The 22115-nt window shown below is 41.0% G+C and overlaps 1 protein-coding gene across 1 annotated transcript; it reads left to right on the plus strand.

Moving 5' to 3' along the window:
• The first annotated feature begins 1058 nt into the window (after positions 1–1058).
• Positions 1059–17041, plus strand: LOC129551803 (patched domain-containing protein 3-like). The gene is made up of 4 exons (XM_055420136.2): positions 1059–2096; positions 3181–3302; positions 12561–12706; positions 15537–17041. Exons 1-4 carry the CDS (start codon positions 1059–1061, stop codon positions 17039–17041), a joined length of 2811 nt encoding a protein of 936 aa, XP_055276111.2.
• The last annotated feature ends 5074 nt before the right edge of the window (positions 17042–22115 follow it).

The following is a 22115-nucleotide window of genomic DNA, read 5'->3' on the forward strand; positions in this document are numbered from 1 at the left end:
GTGTGAGTGTGTGTTTGCCTGAACAAGCCAGATTCTCCCAGTCAATTCTGAGTCGTGTAAGCACTCATTTCATTCGCCTTTAAAAAGTGCATCTTATTTGAGGGGAGCTTTTGTTATCATACTGTACACATGTTGTATTTATTGGCATTTAAAAAATAAAACATTTTTCTGTAAAAAAAAAATAAAAAAAATAAAAAGTGCATCTTGTATTAAGTAAATCCTGAGAGGATGGGCGCCAGGGACAAAATTGGGGCTAGTTAGAGCATGGCATTTGGTCCCATCACTACATGGCAAATAGATGGGGAAATAATGGAAATAGTGAGAGACTTTATTTTTGGGGCTCCAAAATCACTGCAGATGGTGACTGCAGCCATGAAATTAAAAGACACTTGCTCCTTGGAAGGAAGCTATGACCAACCTAGACAGCATATTAAAAGCAGAGACATTACTTTGCCAACAAAGGTCCATCTAGTCAAAGCTATGGTTTATCCAGTAGTCATGTATGGATGTGAGACTTGGACTGTAAAGAAAGCTGAGCAGCAAAGAATCGAGGCTTTTGAACTGCGGTGTTGGAGAAGACTCTTGAGAGTCCCTTGGACTGCAAGGAGACACAACCAGTCATCCTAAAGGAAATCAGTCCTGAATATTTATTGGAAGGACTGATGCTGAAGCTGAAGTCCAATACTTTGGCCACCTGATGGGAAGAGCTGACTCATTTGATGCTGGGAAAGACTGAGGGCAGGAGGAGAAGGGGAGCACAGAGGATGAGCTGGTCGGACGGCATCACCGATCAATGGACGTGAGTCTGAGCGAGCTCCGGGAGTTGCTGATCGACAGGGAGGCCTGGTGTGCTGTGGTTCACGGTCGCGCAGTCTGACACGACTGAGCGACTCAACTGGCCGCCGCTGGACCACGTGACGGCCAAGGCGCTCCGCGCTGGGGCACGCGCAGCCTGGGGTCAACGACGGCCTAGAGCTTCGGGAGCCGTTGGTGGGTGGAGGGCGGCTCCGCGCGGCAGGTGACTGCCCTGCTGAGCACGTGGGCTTCCCTTCCCGAAAATGAGCCTCAATCCGTCGAAGGTCGCGCCGGAGCCGGAGCCGGAGCCAGAGCCGGAGCGGGAGGCCGCACCAGGGCCGGGGTCCGAGGCGCAGGGGCCGGGGCCGGAGAGCGAGCGCGGGCCGCGCGCAGGGCCTGGCCCGGAGCCGGGGCCGCCCTCGGCGGCGCGTCAGGACCGCGAGCCCGGGCGCGGCCGGGCGGCGGGGCCGAGCGCACAGGCCCCTCTGGGGCTCGAGGCCCCGCCGGCGCCTGCGTCGCGGTCTGAGGCCCCTCGGGCCCCGCGGCCGCGCTGCCGCACCAACTGCCTGGAGGCGCCGCTGTCGCGGGCCTTCCGGCGGCTGGGCGCGAAGGTGGGCGCGCACCCCTGGCTCTTCCTGCTGCTGCCCGTGGCGCTCACGGCCGTCCTGGGCACCGGCCTGATGTACCTGCCCCGGAATGCAGAAGAGGACCTGGAGGAGCAGTACACCCCGGTCGGGAGCCCCGCCAAGGCCGAGCGGCGGTTCGTGCAGGGACATTTCACCGCCAGCGACGCTCTCATGTTCTCCATCTCCAGGAAGAGCACCGAGGTCCCTTACGCCTCCGTCCTCGTGGTCTCCAACACCGAGACCCTGCTGGAGCCGGACATCCTGGAGGAAATCAGCAAGGTGGACGACGCGGTGCAGGCTCTGACTGTGACCCAGGACAACGGAACCCTGATCCCCTACAGCGAGGTCTGCACTAAGAGCCAGGGCTCCTGTGTCCCCCCCAACCCACTCTTGTTTGCCTGGAAAAGGAACAAGGGCCTCAACCTGAGAACCATCACCTTCCCCATGTACAGCATAGCCGGTCACGTCGTCTCCCTGGCCAACATCCTGGGAGGAACTGTCTTGGGCGAGAGTATGGGGCCGAGCCAGTTACTCCTCCAGGCCAAAGCCATGCGGCTGCAGTATTACCTGGAGACAGGTGAAGGAAAGGAAAATGAACGTAGCAAGGCGTGGATTATCCATTTCCTGACGAAGGCTGGCAGCCTTGAAGAGAGTCTGGCCTTGAAGAAGATCCAGGTACCTAGTGGCTGGGGTTTATGAGAGGCCAGGAGAAGGTGGGAGGGATAAGAGGACTTGTTCCAAGGACCATAGCAGCAGCACTCCCAGATTATCAGATAGAGTCCTTGACTGGAAGCTAGGTGTGCTCTGCTTTATTTGATCCATAACCCAACTTTCTTAAAATAGCACACTGAAGAAAGCCACAATAGATTCTAAAAGAAACTGAGTGTGTGTACCACTGATTCACTTTGCTGTACACGTGAAACTGCACAACACTGTAAATCAACTGTACTACAATAATTTTTTTTAATAAAGTAAAAAGAGGACTTTTTTTAAAAAAAAAAAGGAGACGAATGCCACAAATCTTAAATCCTTCGTAACATTCTGGTTAAACACACAAATGGTACATTCTCAGGGTAGGTCTGTTCAGTACAGACCTTGATCTTCAGGTTTAGTTTGGTTTATCTGGTCAAATTACTCTGTAATTCTTACTTTCAGTTTAAGCCTTTGTTGTTTCTGGGAGCCCCCTAAACTTTGGAGTTCATTGGAATAAAAAAGCAAAACTTTAAACATAAGTTCATGATGTTTTTGAGAAAGATGAGCATTTTAAAAGTACAGTATAGCATAGTGCCAGCCACATATTAGCTGTTCAGTAACTTTGGGACTGGCAAACCTAATACTCTGAATAAAACTGGTGAAAATGAGAAGATGTCTTCTGGGGAAAGCCTTTTAATACCCAGGCCTGTCTGAAATGATGTTTGAACAATTAAAATAGTAAAAGATAATGACTGAATAGAAGTTTAGAAAAAATTATAATGTATATAGTTATTAATGCTTTCACAGTTTTATATAAGATTCAGATTTTTTGTATTCAGGAGTTTTAAACTTTAGATTTTTTGAAAGAGACTTTGAAAAGCATGCCAGAGATTTGTGGGAAGAAGCAAATCTTTATTACTTTATTCTAAAATCATAATCCATATATTTTTATTTTTCACTGAATTTTAATGTTTAAATTAATAAGTTGTAGTGTTTCAATATCATATGTCACTCACATGCAATATCAGAATTGAAAGTCATGTACCTGAATATATTCTTGCGGCAGGTTGTCCACTCTTCATCACTTTCTAGGCAACTGGAGTTTGAGGCGACATCGATGACAGTGATCCCCTTGTTTCACTTGGCCTACACTCTAATCATAGTATTTGCAATTGTATCGTGCTACAGGTAAAATAATTTTATTAGTTTTTTAAACTCTAAAAAATATTTTATTGTAATAATATATATAATGTGTTTATAACATTTATAACACAAAATGTTATAAATAGTCATTTCAAAAACCATTTTTAAGTGCACAGATCAGTGGCATTAATCACATTATCAGTGTTGTGCAACCATCACAATTATGAATATTTTCCATCGCCCCAAACAAACACTGTAACCATTGAGTAATAACTCCCCACTGTCTCCCCCAAGTCTTGGCTAATTTTTAATCTAGTTTCTGTTTCCATGAATTTGCCTATTCTAGAGATTTCATATAAGTGGAATCATACAGTATTTGTACTTTGTGACTGACTTATTTCACTTATCATATTTTCAACATTTATTCATGTTGTAGCATGAGTTCCTTTACATGGCTGCATAATATTTCGTTTTATGTATATACCACATTTGTTTATCTACCTATCTGTTGATGGGCACTTGAAATATTTTTACCTTTGGACTATAGTGAATAATGCTGCAGTGAACCATGGTGTCCAAATCTCTGTTTAAGCTCGTTTTCAGTTCTTTTCAGTATATACCTAGGAGTGGAATTAGTGGGTTTCAATTCTTTTCAGTATATAACTAGGAGTGGAATTAGTGGGTTGTATGATAATTCACAGGCTTCCCTGGTGGCTCAGAGGTTAAAGCATCCACCTCCAATGCGGGAGACCCAGGTTCGATCCCTGGGTCGGGAAGATCCACTGGAGAAGGAAACAGTAACCCACTCCAGTGTTCTTGCCTGGAGAATCCCAGGGAAGGGGGAGCCTGGTGGGCTGCCGTCTATGGGGTCGCACAGAGTCGGACACGACTGAAGTGACTTAGCAGCAGCAGCAGTTCTTTTCAGTATATACCTAGGAGTGGAATTAGTGGGTTTCAGTTCTTTTCAGTATATAACTAGGAGTGGAATTAGTGGGCTGTATGATAATTCACAGGCTTCCCTGGTGGCTCAGAGGTTAAAGCGTCTGCCTCCAATGCGGGAGACCCGGGTTCGATCCCTGGGTCGGGAAGATCCCTGGAAAAGGAAACGGTAACCCACTCCAGTATTCTTGCCTGGAGAATCCCATGGACGGAGAAGCCTGGTAGGCTATAGTCCACGGGGTCGCATAGAGTCGGACACGACTGAGCGACTGAACGGAACGAATGATAATTCACTGGTTAGCTTTTTGAAGAGCCACCAAACTATTTTTCACAGAGGCTACACCATTTTATATCCCACCAGCAATGTGTAAGTTTTCCAATTTCTCTACATTCTAACCATGATTATCTTTTTAATGTGATTATTGGTTATTTGTATATCTTCTTTGGAGCTCCCCAGGTGGCACAGTGGTAAAGAATCTGCCTGCCAGTGCAGGAAATGCAAGAGACTTGGTTTCGATCCCTGTGTTGGGAAGATGCCCTGGAGAAGGAAATGGTAACCCACTCTGGTATTCTTGCCTAGACAATTTCATGAGCAGAAGAGCTTGGTGGCTAGGGGTCACAAGGAGTCAGACAACTGAGCTACTGAGCACACACGCATATCCTCTATGGAGAAACGTCTATTCAAGTCCTTTGCCCTTTTTTTGGCTGTGCCCCAAGGCTTGAAGAATCTCATTTCCCTGACAGGAGGTTGAACTTGGGCCCAGGCCCTTGGCAGTGAAAGTTTGGAGTTCTGACCATTGGACTGCCAGGGAATTCCCACCTTTGTTCATGTTTAGTGAAGCTGTTTGTCCTTTTGTTGTTGAATTCTGTTGTTGTTGAGTATATGTTTTGGATATTAAATCCTTATCAAGTTATATAATTTGCAAATATTTTCTCTCACTCTGTAGATTATCTCTTTCTTGATAATGTCCTTTAATGTACAAAGGTTTTAATTTAGATGAAATTCAACTTATTTTTATTGTGTCTACTTGTTCTTTTGGTGTTACATCTAAGCTTCCATTGACAAGTAAGGTAGTGTGCAATTGCTCTATGTTTCTGTCAAGAGTTTTATGGTTTTAGCTGCAATATTTAGGTGGTTACAATTTTTAATCATAGTTGTATATGATGTGAACTAGGGGTCCAACTTCATTCTTGTTCCCATGGAAATCCAGTCATCCAAGTGCCATTTGTTGAAAAGACTGCTCTTTCCCAGTTGATTGGATTTGGCATCCTTGTCAAAAATCAATGGGCTGTAGATACATGGATTTATTTCTAGATGCTCAGTTCTACTCCATTGGTCTATATGTCTGTCCATATACTAGTACCACTTTGTAAATACTGTAGCTATGTATAAGTTTTTAAATCTGGAAATCTCAGTTGTCCATTTATTTTTTCTTTTTATGGTTATTCTGGAATATCCAGGGCTCCTTGTAATTCCATATGAATTTGAGTATTGACCTATACATTTCTGAATAAAAGCTGTTGGAATTTTGATAGAGATTGTGTTTAATGTGTAGATCGCCTTAGGCGAGATTGTCATTTTGACAATACTAAGTCTTCCCCCCATGAACTGTGAAAGTCTTTCCATTAATTTAGGTCTTTTTTAGTTTCTTTCACCAATGTTTTGTAGTTTTCCATGTACCAGTCTTTCACGTCTTTGGTTAAATGTATTCCAAAGTATTTCATTATTTTAAACACTAAATGAAATCACTTTCTTAATTTCTTTTTGGGATTGTTCATTGCACATGGATACAAACAACTGAATCCTGTGTGTTGATCTTGTATCTTGCAGTTTTACTGAATTGTTTACTAACTTTAGTAGCTTCCTTTGGACTCACTGGAGTTTTCATATGTAGGATCATATAATCTGTGAAAAGAGAGTTCCAGTTCTTCCTGTCCAGTCTGAACTCCTTTAATTTCGAAGTCCTGTCTAATCACTCTGGTAAGCACTCCCAGTGCGTCTCTGAACACTGCTGATGAGAGTGCGCACCCTTGTGTTGTTCCTGACTTTAGAGGGAAAGCTTTCTTTCTTTTTCCACCCTTGAGTACAACAGTAGCTGCGCCGTGTTCATAACTGCCTTTATAATTTCGAGGAGCTTTCCTTCCATTCCTTGTTTTTGAGAGCTGTTGTTGAGCGCCCTTTCTGTGCCTTTTGAGAGACTCATCTGGCTTTCATCCTCTGCTCTGTTAGTGTGCTGTGTCACACTGATGCTCTTGTGTTGAGCCACTCTTCCGTTCCTGGGTAAATCCCATATGATCATGATGGACACTTCTTTTAATATGCTTATTGAATTGTGTTTGCTAGAACTTTGTTGAGGATTTTTGTGTCTGTATTAGGAAGAGGCACTGGAAAAGACTCTAATTCTGGGAAAGGTTGGGGGCGGGAGGAGAAGGGGACGACCGAGAATGAGATGGCTGGATGGCATCACCGACTCTGTGGACATGAGTTTGAGTGTACTCTGGGAGTTGGTGATGGACAGGGAGGCCTGGCGTGCTGTGATTCATGGGGTCGCGGAGAGTCAGACACGACTGAGCAACTGAACTGAACTGAACTGAACTGAACTGATTATTTGTAGCTTCCTTGTGCTATCAGTGTAATCATGACCTCATTAAAAGAGGAAGTGTTCCCTTCCTTTCAGTTTTTTTGGAAAGGTTTGAAAAGGATTGGTGTTAATTCTTCTTCACATATTTGATAAAATTCACTAGTGAAGCCATCAAACCTGGACTTTATTTTGGAGGTGAGGGGAGGTTTTTGACTGTGGATCAGTCCTTTTACACATTCTGTTGAGAGTTTCATCGAGTCAGTTTAGGTCTTTGTGTATTTCTAGGAATTTGTGTATTTTATCCAGGTTATCCAGATTTTTGGCGTAGGTTGCTTATCAGTTCAGTTCAGTCGCTCAGTCGTGTCCGACTCTCCGCGACCCCATGAATCACAGCACGCCAGGCCTCCCTGTCCATCACCAACTCCCGGAGTACACTCAAACTCATGTCCATTATAGCAATGTCTTAAATCCTTTCTATTTATGTAAATTCAGTAGTGAAGTCCCCATTTTCATGTCTCATTTAGTTATTTGTATTTTTTCCCCTTTATCACTCTAAATAAATGTCTTTCAATTTTGTTGATTGTTTTCTTTTTGATAACCAACTTTTGGCTTTGCTGGTTTTCTCTGTTTTTCTATTCTCAGTTATATTTATCACTGTTCTTATTTTATTCCTTCTGTTAGCTTTGTGTTAGGTCTTCTCTTCTTTTCTGGTTCCACACGGTGTCTAAATCCACAAAGTGGTTTGCGATCTTTTCTCTTTTTTTTCATGCAGTATACATTTGCCTCTGGACACTGGTGCCACTACATCTCATAAGTTTTATGGTGTTTTGTATGTTCTCATTTTCCTTATGGATTATCTTTCTAGATGTTTTATCCATTATTGAAAGGGAGGTATTGAATTTTCCAACTACTATTGTAGAGCTGTGTATTTCTCTCTATAATACTGTTAATATTTGCTTCATATATATTGGGTCTCTGTTATGAGGTCCATTTATGTTTATAGTTGTTATACCTTCTTGATTAATTGGCTCTTTATAAACATGTAATTCCTTCTTCCCCACACCTTTAGCAGTGTTTGAGACAGTCTGTGTTGTCTGTTAGCAGTGCAGGCACACCTAGTCCCTTTTGGTTACTATTCCTATGGAGACTCTATTTCAGTCCTCTTATCCGTCTATTTATGTCTTTGGATCTAATGGGAATCTCTTGTAAATGGCATGTAGTTGAATCATGCTGTTTTATCCATTCTGACAATACCTGCTTTTTGATTGGAAAGTTTAATCTGTTTAGATTTAAAATAATTGCTGACAAGGAAGGACTTGCTTCTATTGTTTGGGTATTTAAATTTCTGTATATGTTAGAGCTGTTATCCTTCATTTCATCCATTTATATCTTTTTTTTTTTTTTTTGGCCAAACCCAGGCCCTAGCAATGAAAGCGCCGAGGAGTCCTAACCACTGGACCACCAGGGAACTCCTGTCTCATGCCTTCTTTAATGTGCGGTTCAGTTCAGTTCAGTTCAGTTCAGTCACTCAGTCCTGTCCAACTCTCCGCAACCCCATGAATCAATGCACGCCAGGCCTCCCTGTCCATCACCAACTCCCGGAGTTCACTCAAACTCATGTCCACAGAGTCAGTGATGCCATCCAGCCATCTCATTCTCTGTCGTCCCCTTCTCCTCCCGCCCCCAACCTTTCCCAGCATCAGAATCTTTTCCAGTGAGTCAACTCGTCGCATGAGGTGGCCAAAGTATTGCAGTTTCAGCTTTAGCATCAGTCCTTCCAATGAACACCCAGGATCGATCTCCCTTAGAATGGACTGGTTGGATCTCCTTGCGGTACAAGGGACTCTCAAGAGTCTTCTCCAATACCACAGTTCAAAAGCATCAATTCTTCGGCTATCAGCTTTCTTCACAGTCCAACTCTCACATCCATACATGACCACGGGAAAAACCATAGCCTTGACTAGACGGACCTTTGTTGGCAAAGTAATGTCTCTGCTTTTTAATGTATTATCAAGGTTGGTCATAACTTTCCTTCCAAGGAGTAAGCGTCTTTTAATTTCATGGCTGCAGTCAGCATCCACAGTGATTTTGGAGCCCAAAAAATAAAGTCTGACACTGTTTCCACTGTTTTTCCATCTATTTCCCATGAAGTGATGGGACCAGATACCATGATCTTTGTTTTCTGAATGTTGAGCTTCAAGCCAACCTTTTCACTCTCCTCTTTCACTTTCCTCAAGAGGCTTTTGAGTTCCTCTTCACTTTCTGCCAGAAGGGTAGTGTCATCTGCATATCTGAGGTTATTGATATTTCTTCCAGCAATCTTGATTCCAGCTTGTGCTTCTTCCAGCCCAGTGTTCCTCATGATGTACTCTGCATATAAGTTAAATAAGTAAGGTGACAATATACAGCCTTGACGCACTCCTTTTCCTATTTGGAACCAGTCTGTTGTTCCATGTCCAGTTCTGACTGTTGCTTCCTGACCTGCATACAGGTTTCTCAAGAGGCAGGTCAGGTGGTCTGGGATTCCCATCTCTTTCAGAATTTTCCACAGTTTACGGTGATCGACACAGTCAAAGGCTTTGGCATAGTCAATGAAGCAGAAATAGATGTTTTTCTGGAACTCTCTTGCTTTCTCCATGATCCAGGGGATGTTGGCAATTTGATCTCTGGTGCCTCTGCCTTTTCTAAAACCTGCTTGAACATCTGGAAGTTCACGGTTCACATATTGCTGAAGCCTGGCTTGGAGAATTTTGAGCATGACTTTACTAGCGTGTGAGATGAGTGCAGTTGTGCCGTAGTTTGAGCATTCTTTGGCATTGCCTTTCTTTGGGATTGGAATGAAGACTGACCTTTTCCAGTCCTGTGGCCACTACTGAGTTTTCCAAATTTGCTGGCATATTGAGTGCAGCACTTTCACAGCATCATCTTTCAAGATTTGAAATAGCTCAACTGGAATTCCATCACCTCCACTAGCTTTGTTCGTTGTGATGCTTTCTAAGGCCCACTTGACTTCACATTCCAAGATGTCTGGCTCTAGGTCAGTGATCACGTTATCGTGACTATCTTGCTCGTGAAGATCTTTTTTGTACAGTTCTTCTGTGTATTCTTGCCAGCTCTTCTTAATATCTTCTGCTTCTGTTAGGTCCCTACCATTTCTGTCCTTTATCGAGCCCATCTTTGCATGAAATGTTCCCTTGGAATCTCTAATTTTCTTGAAGTGACCTCTTGTCTTTCCTACTCTGTTGTTTTCCTCTATTTCTTTGCATTGATCACTGAGGAAGGCTTTCTTATCTCTCCTTCCTATTCTTTGGAAGTCTGCATTCAGATGCTTATATCTTTCCTTTTCTCCTTTGCTTTTTGCTTCTCTTCTTTTCACAGCTATTTGTAAGGCCTCCTCAGACAGCCATTTTGCTTTTTTGCATTTCTTTTCCATGGGGATGGTCTTGGTCCCTGTCTCCTGTACAATGTCACGAACCTCCATCCAGAGTTCATCAGGCACTCTATCTATCAGATCTAGTCCCTTAAATCTATTCCTCACTTCCACTGTATAATCATAAGGGATTTGATTTAGGTCATATCTGAATGGTTTAGTGGCTTTCCCTACTTTCTTCAATTTAAGTCTGAATTTGGCAATAAGGAGTTTGGTTAGTGAGTTGTTTTGATTGGTCGTTTTGCTGCCAGTGATTCCCCAGTCAGCCTGAGCACTGGAATCACATGAAGTAGTTTTTAGACACATGGATTCTGCAGCTTCCCGGCAAACTGTAGATCAGAGTCTGCAGAGCTGTGTTCCAGGACTGCAGGAATCTGACGTTCTGAGACTCTCCTAAGTCATTCTGATAAACTGCTTAACCAAAGTCCTTCCTGGGGACTAGAAAATCTGCAAGCGCCTTCACCAGTGCTCTGCATTTACTCTTTCCTTCTGTTGCCTACTGAGCATTAAAATAAGGGTCATTTAGAGGGTCAACACAGCGACTAGTCGAAGTCAGATCACTCTAGCCAGTAATATACTTCACTCCCTCCATCCTCTGAAAAATTTATGCCAGCAGTCCAGAAACCTGAAAGAGGGAATAGGGCTCAGCATGTCATACGTAGCTCGTATCCTGTTAACCTTTCTGATTTCGAGGTTCATTGGTGTTACTTTTATCTTAAACTCCTACTGTAGCTTTAAGAAAGTATTGTGTGTATGTGTTAGTCACTTAATCATGTCTCCAGGGGATCTTCCTGACCCAGGGATTGAACCCAGATCTACGTTGCAGGCAGATTCTTTACCGTCTGAGCTCTAGGGAAGTCCACAAGAAAGTATTGGTTGTAATCAAATTTTGTTTTGTAATCAAAACACTTTTGTTTTGGTGCGTGTATGTATGTTGATTTGGGGGCCTGAGTTTAACAGACAGCACCAGCAGTTTGAGAAAAACTGAAATACAGACACACATAGTTGTTTTAATAAGAAAGTTTGGTTATTTTAATGTGGCCTTGCATGAATAAGGTCTTTAGTTATATTCTTGCTCTCTGGGAATCAGCAGCTCCATTTCCATAGTTGATTTCCTAGTCTTCAAGCCAAACTGTTTCTCTCTCCTACTAAAAGTTTCTAGAGGCAGCTATCAGTCATTTGTTTTGACGCAGTTGGCAATGAAGTAAAACAGAAACCTAGAAATTGTTGTCAATACTTTAAAATGTAAAGTTGTGGTTGTTGGGGAGTTAAAGTATTAAATCCAGTCTTTTTAAAATGCTGTATATATATTCTCATTTTTGTTGGTCCAGCCAGGAAATAGACATAAGTTGTGTTATTAAAAATGGAGTATATATTACTTTTTTTTTTTTTGCAATTAGCAGCCACTTTTCTTGGAGAAGGCAATGGCAACCCACTCCAGTACTCTTGCCTGGAGAATCCCATGGACGGAGGAGCCTCATGGGCTGCCGTCTATGGGATCGCACAGAGTCGGACATGACTGACGCGACTTAGCAGCAGCAGCAGCCACTTTTCTTGGGCCTCCCTGGTGGCTCAGTGGTAAAGAATCTGCCTGCAATGCAGGAGACACGGGTTTGATCCCTGGGTGGGGAAGATCCCCTAGAGGGAAGGCACGGCGACCTACTTCACTATTCCTGCCTGGAGACTCCCGTGGACAAAGGAGCCTAGTGGGCTACAGTCCATAGGGTCACAAGCAGTCAGACACAACTGAATTGACTGAGCGCACACACACACACACACACAGCCTCTTTTCTAGAGCACACTTCTTTAGCAGAGGAGAACAATGAAAAACTTTTAGAAGGAGGCTTTCATTCTTTTTGTTAGTCACAATATATATTAAACCAGGTTTGACATACAGGAGGTATTTAGGATTGTGTTTATGGCTAATGGGAGTCATAAGTGGGTGAGAAGATACCTCGACATGGGCACTTTCAAACTGCTTGCTTCTATTCACGCTCCTTTGGAGATCAGAGTGGAATTAGCTATTTGCAATGTTTTAGTATCTTTCTGTGGTTCTGAAAGGCCAGTCGGTGGATTCATGCTTGGCTCGCTGCATAAGAATCAACCAGTATAGTTTGGTAAAAGTACAGATTCCCAACTTTTCTGTTCCCACCCTGCCCCCCTGTCCTTTGTTTTTGTTCAGTTGGTCTGGGCTAGTGCTTGGAAATTAAAGTTGTCCAGCAGACAGGTATGGGGATTATTGCCCAAGAGGTCTCTGAAGAGGTGTCCGAGTCAAGAATGTTATGAATTGCTGGAATTTCAGTATGGAAGCTACCACCACAAGTTCCATGACTTTTCCCTCCAAATTTGCAGGTGTGACTGTGTACAAAACAAGATGTGGGTCGCGGTCTTCGGAGTCATCTCTACCGCCATGGCCGTGGTGAGTGGCTTCGGCCTGATGCTGTACGTCGGGGTGCCCTTCGTGCTCATAGTTGCAAACGCGCCATTTCTCATCCTCGGTGAGTGAAGCGGAGCCCGCGGCCGCACACTGCGCATGTGTGGGGTGCGGGGTGGGTAGAGGAAGGGCATCGTGTTAGATTGAGCATAACGATTGTATGTTGGTGAATCTACAGCCCCAAAATGAGGAATCAGGAGAAAAAGAAAATCAAATGGAATTATATGCCTTTAGAGTTGGAAAAATATGGTACCCCAAATGGAAAACACAGACCAGGGACATGAACAGGCATTTCACACACACACACACACTCACACACACACTCACACACACTCACACACACACTCACACACACTCACACACACACACACACACTCCAAAATACTAATCATTGAAAATGTAAGAAAGAAATATTTGACCTTTCGATTAATCAAGGGATGCAAGTTAAACCAAAAGTGAGATACTTTGTCTTCTTATTAATGAATATTATAGCAAGATTGAATGTTTGGAGAAGATTGTATGCAAGTGAACACTCTCATATTCTGCTGAGGGAGATTTGTGAATTGGTACACTTTTAAGATATAACTTTGCAACAAATCAAAAGACTTAACAATTTTAAATGGAATACCATTGACCTGCCAACTCCACTTCTGGGAATTTGTCCTAGTTATTGGACAGGTTTTCACAAAATAAAATAAGCATGTTCGTTATAGTGTGATTTAGAATAGGAGAAAACAAAAACAAGCTAATCCTATATCAACATGGGATTGGTCTGCTCAGATCACATTCAAGTTTTAGAATCCTATTCAGTCTTTCAAAAGAGGTAGATATAAAGTGTCAAATGAAAAATGCCGGTTATGAAACAAGATGTTTAAAACAGAGAGATATACATATGTATAAATATGTATACATATTATATTTATACATTACACATACATACATTATACACTATACATAAATATATTTATACATTTATATGTATACATAGATATACATATGTATAAAAATATACATATATATTTGTATAGAGAAAATTCTGGATAGATAATACTTAAAATATTAGCAAGGATTATCCTTGACAGGTAGAATTACAGTTATTTAGAGGTTTTCTTTGTATTTGCCTGTACTTTCAGGATTTATTTTACAATAAGCATAAGAAGGCAATATGTGTCTATTCTGGACGGTAAGCACCTTGGTTTCCGAGGGGAGACGGGGAGGAGCTGTGCACGCACGCCTTCCTGCACACACTCACACTCACACACTCAGTGTTCCCACAGCCAGAGCCAACTAAAGTGCAGACAACTGACTTCATATCAGCGTCTTCATATTATCTGTATACACAGACATGTGAGTGTAGGGGTGCATGTTGGGGGGCTGTGATTTCAGTAGCTCAAGAAATGTGTGAGGACAATTTCTGAACCAAGTTCCATAAATAATAAAACTGGTTTTTAAATACCTGTTCCATATCAGTGAGTCTATTTGTGGTCCTTAGTACTTCAGATTCTTGCCCTTTGTCCAGCTGAATGCAAACAAAATCCAGAAAGCTGGCTGCAGGGGGCATGTGACAGACTACACAAGCCTGTGTCACTGCAGGCCTTCTGCCAGACCATACACACAGAACATCCGAATTAGAGGCAAAGTACAATTCCCAGTACCTTCCCATGTAATCCATGGAGAAGATCTTCCAAGGTTGATATTAAAATCAGTCAGCATTCAGTTCCAAGTATTGATTTTGTATCAATACACACAGAAACAGGTATATAGAAGTGAAAGCGGTAGGAGGCTTGAGGGAAGTGAAATTTATCTGCAGCGAGCTTAGGCTGTCCTTGGTAATCCCCTTTCTTCTCTGCAGTCCTCCTCTCCTAACCTTCAGTGATGACTTCAGAGTCCTCAAATGTTCTCCTGGCCTCTTTATTCCAAATCAATCAGGAAACGTCACTGTGGAAGAGACTCGTTACTTTCAGTTCAGTTCAGTCGCTCAGTCGTGTCCGACTCTTTGCGACCCCATGAATCACAGCACGCCAGGCCTCCCTGTCCATCACCAACTCCCGGAGTTCACTCAAACTCATGTCCATCAAGTCGGTGATGCCATCCAGCCATCTCATTCTTTGTCGTCCCTGTCTCCTCTTGCCCCCAATCCCTCCCAGCATCAGAGTCTTTTCCAGTGAGTCAACTCATCGCATGAGGTGGCCAAAGTATTGCAGTTTCAGCTTTAGCATCAGTCCTTCCATTAGTATTCACTTATTATGTAAAGGATTCTTAAGGTTTATTTTGGTACATATTTCTCATCTCAAGAGTACCTGCATTTTACTGACATAATGCCTTAACCTGGGCAAGTGAAGTTTGAATGACAGCATTCTGGGTGTCAGAACCAGACTAACAGAATATCTGTGTGTGAACAAATTATGGGGTGCCTTTAAAATCATACCACATTGATACCTAGATGCTAACTGGAGAACAGATAAATCCAGCTTATATTTTAAACAACAGGATGCTAACTCAGTATTAGTGCCTTAGAGTAAAATGGTTTATAAGAGAAAACGGTCTCTCAAATATTCTGATGGAATCAAAGATGCATGGCTAATACTGGTTCACCTAATACCCAGTCAGCCAGGTTTCCTGACTCTTCATTGAAATGCCCTGAACGATGACTAGGAGTAGAGTGTACTGTGCTGTGTGTACAAAGTGCAGAGTTATTACAGAGCAAGGAGTGGTGAGTTGTGTTGTGGATTCAGAGGCAACCAGAGAAGGCGTCAGAGCAAGCAGTATCCACACACAGACTCCACAAGATCAGTGAGACCTTGAGAGACGGGCAGAGAAAACGGTCTGAGTTGATCTGGTTAATGTTTAATGGATGCTAAAAAGTACGAAGACTCTGTTTCTTTCTCTAACAGGTGTTGGGGTCGATGACATGTTTATCATGGTTTCTGCCTGGCAGAAGACCAGCCTCACGGATAGCACAGCCGAGCGGATGTCCGATGTCTATTCAAAAGTGGCAGTATCCATTACGATCACCACCGTCACCAATGTCCTGGCCTTCTATACAGGGATTATGACCTCTTTCAGGTCCGTGCAATACTTTTGCATCTATACAGGAACAACCCTGCTCTTCTGTTATTTTTATAGCATCACCTGTTTTGGAGCATGTATGGCCCTGGATGGGAAAAGAGAAGTAGTCTGTCTGCGCTGGCTGAAGAAGCCAGAAACGCCTGACCAAAAATGTTCCTCATTAAAAAAGTCCTGCTGCCTCCCAGGTAGTTCTCTCCAAGATGAGTATAAAGCCGACGTCCATCCAATGAATCTGTTCTTCAGAGACTATTTTGGTCCTTTTCTCACAAACACTAAGTCCAAGGTTTTTGTAGTGCTCCTGTACATTTCGTACATCGTAACTAGTTTATGTGGGTGTTTCCGAGTGCAAGAAGGGTTAGACCTCCGAAATTTGGCAAGTGACGACTCCTACATCATCCCATATTTTAATGTAGAAGAAGAACATTTTTCTACTTATGGCCCCAGGGTTATGGTGATCGTTACTGAGGTTCTTGACTACTGGGATAAAGATGCTAGGCAAAAACTGGAAAAATGTCTGGCAGATTTTGAAAACAGTGAGTATGTAGATGGAAACCTTACAGAGTTTTGGTTACGAGAATATGTAAAATATATGGAAAATGTCCATCAAGATATAAACGATAAGACAGCGTTTCTAAGCAATATTCCCACTTTTTTAATGGAATTTCCCCTTTTTGCACATGATATTAATATAACATCATCACAGGGAATCATTTGTTCCCGGGCCTTCATTCAAACCATGGGTATCTCTTCTTCAACCAATAAGAAGCTGATGTTACTCCAGTTCCGAGACATGGCTGAGAAGTGTGACGTTCCCCTAATGGTGTACAACCGGGCATTCATATATTTTGATCAGTTTTCTGCGATAGTGGAAAACACTGTTCGAAATGTGTTTGTCGCGTCAGCAGCCATGTTCATTGTTTCCCTGTTGTTAATTCCCCACCCCCTGTGTTCTCTGTGGGTAACTTTTGCTATTGCTTCTGTGATTGTGGGCGTCACGGGTTTTATGGCCTTCTGGAATGTCAACCTTGATTCCATATCCATGATTAACCTTGTCATTTGTATAGGATTTTCTTTTGACTTTTCCGCTCACATTTCCTATGCATTTGTTTCCAGTTCAGAGCCCTCAGTAAACCGAAAAGCCATCGAGGCACTGTATCTGTTAGGCTACCCCGTGTTACAAAGTGCAGTGTCAACAGTAATAGGGGTGTGTGTCCTGTCTGCAGCTAAAGCGTACATCTTCAGGACATTCTTCAAGATTATGTTTCTTGTGATGGTATTTGGAGCTGCTCATGGTCTAATTTTTATCCCAGTATTCTTAACCTTTTTTTGAAAGTTACTTTGAATAGCCACGAACAAATCAAAGACCAATTATAGAATTCTGGATTGGCCCAATCCAATCTGATGAAAATGCACTATTAAGAACAGTCGATAAACTAAAAACAAAGGCATGTTTCCTTGGCTTGTAAATACTGTTTTAAAATGTTATTTAAAATATCCTGAGAAATATTAATGTCTCAGATTAAAATATTTTTACTAAATTAAGTGTTTTCATCTTTATTATGGTCTATGCAGTCAAGCATAACTTTCCAATTATTTGTCCTTTTATGTCATCATTAGTAGAATTCAAATATTTTATGTATTCTACTCTAAAATGGAATATTATTTTCATTGTACTTCTCATATGCATTATTGTGTAAAAGTGTAACTGACAATTATTTATTCTCCTAGTCTGGGGTTTTTCTATGCATTTTCTTAATGGTGTATTTTGATGAACAGACGTTTTTAAAATTTTGGAATCAAATTTATCTTTATTTTTATGGTTAGTGTTTTCTGAGAAATCTTTGCCTAATCCAAGATTACAAAAAATCATCTGTATTTTCTTCTCAAAGCTAATAGTTTTGTATTTACATTTTATATTATATTACATATGAATCATAGACCTGTGTTTGTTGGGAAGTATGGGTAGAGGCTCGTGTTCTTCCCATTATAGTTTCCAGTTGTCCCAGCGTCGTTAGTGAAACCACCATCCTTTCACCAGAGGGACTAACTTGGCACCTCTGTCAGAGAACCAAGTGACAGTTTATGTGTGGCTCTATTTTTGTGCATCGATCTGTTTTTCTGTAATAAAGTGGATACCACACTGTATCGATTACTGAAACTTTATATTAATTATGGAAATTAGGTTAGGTAATCTGTGGACATGAGTTTCAGTGAGCTCCGGGAGTTGGTGATGGACAGGGAGGCCTGGCGTGCTGTGATTCATGGGGTCGCGGAGAGTCGGACACGACTGAGCGACTGAACTGAACTGAACTGAAGTTATCCAGCATTTTCCCTCTTTTCCAAATTATTTTGGCTGTTACAGATTCTTTGCATTTAGATACTAATGTTAGAATCACTTGTCTTTCTATCAAAAAAAAAAAGGTTTCTGGAATCATAATTGGGTCATGGTGAGTCTACAGATCAATTTGGGGAAAACAGATGTATTAGCAAAATGGAACCCTCCAATCTGTGAACATGGCTTGTCTCTCACCTATTATTTCATGTTTTTCAGAAGTATCTTATAGATCACATGAATTTACTTTCTAAACATATTAATTTTCTTTCAATATTTTGAACCCCTTTTTCATTTTTCTTCTCTAGTACATAAAAATACAATTGGTTTTGGTATACCTACCTTATTATGCGTAGTCTTTTTAGGTTCACTTATTCATGTAGATTTTTGTAGTTTTTTTAGTAGTTTTTAATCTATGCAGTTATGTCAAGATCACATAAAGACCATTTTATTTCTCCTTACATAAACTTTATCTCTTACTTACCTTATTGCACAGGCTTAAAACGTCCAGGAAAATATAGGAAAGCCTAGTGACATCATTGCCTTGCTGTCAGCTTTGTACGGAATGGAATCAATATTTCATCAAATATAATGATTACCTGGAAGTTTTTCATAGCCATCTTCTGTCAGATTGTGGAAGCCCCTTTCTACTTCTAGTTTTTTGCCATGTTTTAACATGAATGGGTATTAAATTTTGTCAAGTTTCTGTCTATCAACTGAGATTATCATGTCTTTTTCTATTTTAGTCTGTGGAATGTGACAACTTACATTGAATGATCTTTTTAAATCAAATCAACTTTCAGTTCAGTTCAGTCGCTCAGTCGTGTCCGACTCTTTGCGACCCCATGAATCACAGCACGCCAGGCCTCCCTATCGATCACCAACTCCCGGAGTTCACTCAAACTTATGTCCATCAAGTCGGTGATGCCATCCAGCCATCTCACTCTCTGTCGTCCCCGTCTCCTCCCACCCCCAATCCCTCCCAGCATCAGACTCTTTTCCAATGAGTCAACTCGTCGCATGAGGTGGCCAAAGTATTGGAGTTTCAGCCTTAGCATCAGTCCTTCCAATGAACACCCAGGATTGATCTCCTTTACATGGAATCATTTTATACTAACCTTGCATTCCTAGAATAATTCACATTAGGTCAAGGCATGTTGTTATCTTCACATGTTGCTGTTTTTGTTAATATTTTGTTAGTGATGTTCGTTCCTATGTTCATGAGGCATATTGGTCTACAATTCCCTCTTTTGTAATGCCTTTCTTAGGTTGTGGTATCAGGGTTATACTGCCCTCAGGACACAAGCCAATAAATATTCTTCCTTTTCTGTTCTCTGAATTATATGATGTATGGTTGACATCATTTTTTCATTTCTTATCAAATGTTTGGTAGAATTCACTAGTGAAGTTTTTGGGCATGGAGTTTTTCTGAGAAGGATTTTTATTTCAGATTCACTTTCTTTAACAAATAGAAGGCCATTAAGATGTTCTTTTTCTTCCTGGGTCAATTTTGGTATGTTTGTTTTGTATGGAATTTGTCATTTTTCCAATTGGCTATAAGTTTCCTTCTAGTTACTATTTTAACTGTATCCACAAAATTTTATGAAAGATGTTCATTATCATTCATTCCAAAATAAGCTCCTATTTCCCTTGTGATTTCTTCTTTAACCATGAATTAAACAATACCTTTATTTTCTCTTCATTTTTGAAGAATTTTTTAAACAGATATAGAATTCTAAGTTGAGAAGACTTTTTTTCTTCCAACACTTTAAAAATGTCATTGCATTGTCTTCTTGATGCAATGCTGATGATTCAGGCTTCACTTTCACATTGATCTTCTCTATGGAGCATGCCTTCTTTTCCCTCTGTATTCATCTAATATTTTTATTACTGGTTTTCAGCAATTTGACTATAATGAAGTTATATGTGGTTTTTTTCTATTCAATCTTCTTAGATATCTTTAAGCATTTAGGACCTGTGACTTGATATTTTCCATCATATTTGGAAATATTTTAGCCTTTATTTCTTCAGATGTTTTTCTGCCACCCTGTCTCTCCCCTTTCCTTCAGTGACTTAAATTATAAATATGTTCTCATTATTTTCAGTTGTCATAAAATTGTAATAGTCCCAAAGATTGCATTTTATCATTAATAAATTGAAATTTATTGTCACTTTCAAAAATCTCTGTAGCCCATATTTTGTTGAAAAAATTAACTCTTTCTACATATATTGAGATTCTTGGTAAGCTCAGGAAAATTCTCAGTGAAGGTACATAACTATGCTTTTAAGTATGGAAATGTTTAAATATTTTAGTCCAAATATTTTCATCATATCATTTTTATTTCATTAAGACTCATTTTTAGACAAATATTTTATAACACAAAACTCCTCAACAGTGTTGTTTCCATTTCTAATTATCTTGAATACTTTGCAAACAGAGATGTCACAAAATAATAGGGCTTTTCAATTTCATTCTGTTCATTACAGAATATGAATATGCCCCCAAATGGAAGCTCATTCAAAAATTGTTCTCACAAGTTATGAAATTACAAACCACAGTTATGAAAGTTCAATCAGGTACACTGCACTCCTCTTATTGATTTTGTCATTTTTGTCCCTCACTTTTGCAGTGACAAATTCAATTACTTCCTGTTTATATACCATGTTTTCAGGAATTCCATTTTGCTAAAGTCTTCAAAACTCTGTTTCTATGGTGTTCGCTTCACCGAACATTTTGATTATTCACACTGATTTTGAACAAATTGCAACAAAAAAGAGTAGAGGACTCTATTCAGAAACTGGTCTTAGTTTACAGACCGGCTCAATAACTTGCAGGGCAACAGCTTGATTTTCAAAGCAGTTCCACAAAGAACCAAGCATTTGCAAACACTGTCTGATACTGGGCAGCTGAGAGAAACAACTGTGTACTATCATGCCTGAATATTTTTAATTCAATCTCAACTTAATTGCCAAATATTTGTTATTCAGTCACTTAGGTGTTTTATTAGCTCATCTCCTCCTCCTTCATGTATTCCTCCAGATGTAATCTTGGGTTATCCATTCACATTTACAGATGAAGCCTATTTTGCTTAATATAGGTCATTGATAAATTTCCTACACAATTGTGAATTCTGTCTCCAGCAGCCAAAATTGGGTCCTACTGTCATCCTGGTATACCACCTATCTTAAGTTTGTACTGGATGCCTTGTTTTAAATGGAGTCTTATTATTAAGAGGTGAATTAAAATAAGCCTGGATTGGCTTGATAGACCTCTGCTTTTTATGTTCAGATTTTTCCATGGTCCAGTCTAGTGATGTGGATGACACATGTGCACTGAATAGAATTTTCACTTTAACGTGTAGTTAATTGTGAGTCACCCACTGATATACCACCCCCTTCCCAATCCTCTATGAACATTATGTAACTCACATTTCCTGTTCATTGACAGTGGGCAGAGTGCTTACTGAATACAATGAAGTGTGCTCAGACACAAGTGCTCAGGGAATGTTAGCTCCTCTCTGGATTCTGTATTACTGAAGCCGTACTGGCCACTTCTATAAATAAACCCCAAACTTGTAGTGGCTCACCACAGTGAGAGTCTAATTCTCACTTGTGTAACAGTCGCTGTTGATGTTCCTGGTCAGTGAGTGGCTATCTTGACCTCTGTATACAATCAGGGACTCAGGTTCCTGCCAACTTCTGGTGTCACAATCCAAAGGGCCTCTTCTGTTGCCTGTGTCCAGATGGTGGATGGGACAGAGAACTTTTTAACGGTCTTGACCTATAGGTGACACACACCATCCCCATGTACATTTGTAGTGACTACTGGTCACATGGCCACACATGTAAGTCAAAGGAATTAGAAAATGCAGTCCTTGATTGGGCAGCCATATTTCAATTAAATTCCATATTATGGAAAGGGGGCACAATTTTTGTTGGAAGCAAGCATTCAATATTATTCTTAACCTCTTTAAGTTTCCAGATGGATCAATATTTAAGTGTAAAAAGGTAGATAATTATAATCTCAGAAAGAAAAAGATCTGTCTGCTGTGACACAAAGTCCTGAATCCAG

This window comes from Moschus berezovskii, chromosome 17, assembly GCF_049115385.1.
Source record: "Moschus berezovskii isolate FMDL1 chromosome 17, NW_MosBer_1.0, whole genome shotgun sequence".
NCBI classification, from domain to species: domain Eukaryota; kingdom Metazoa; phylum Chordata; class Mammalia; order Artiodactyla; family Moschidae; genus Moschus; species Moschus berezovskii.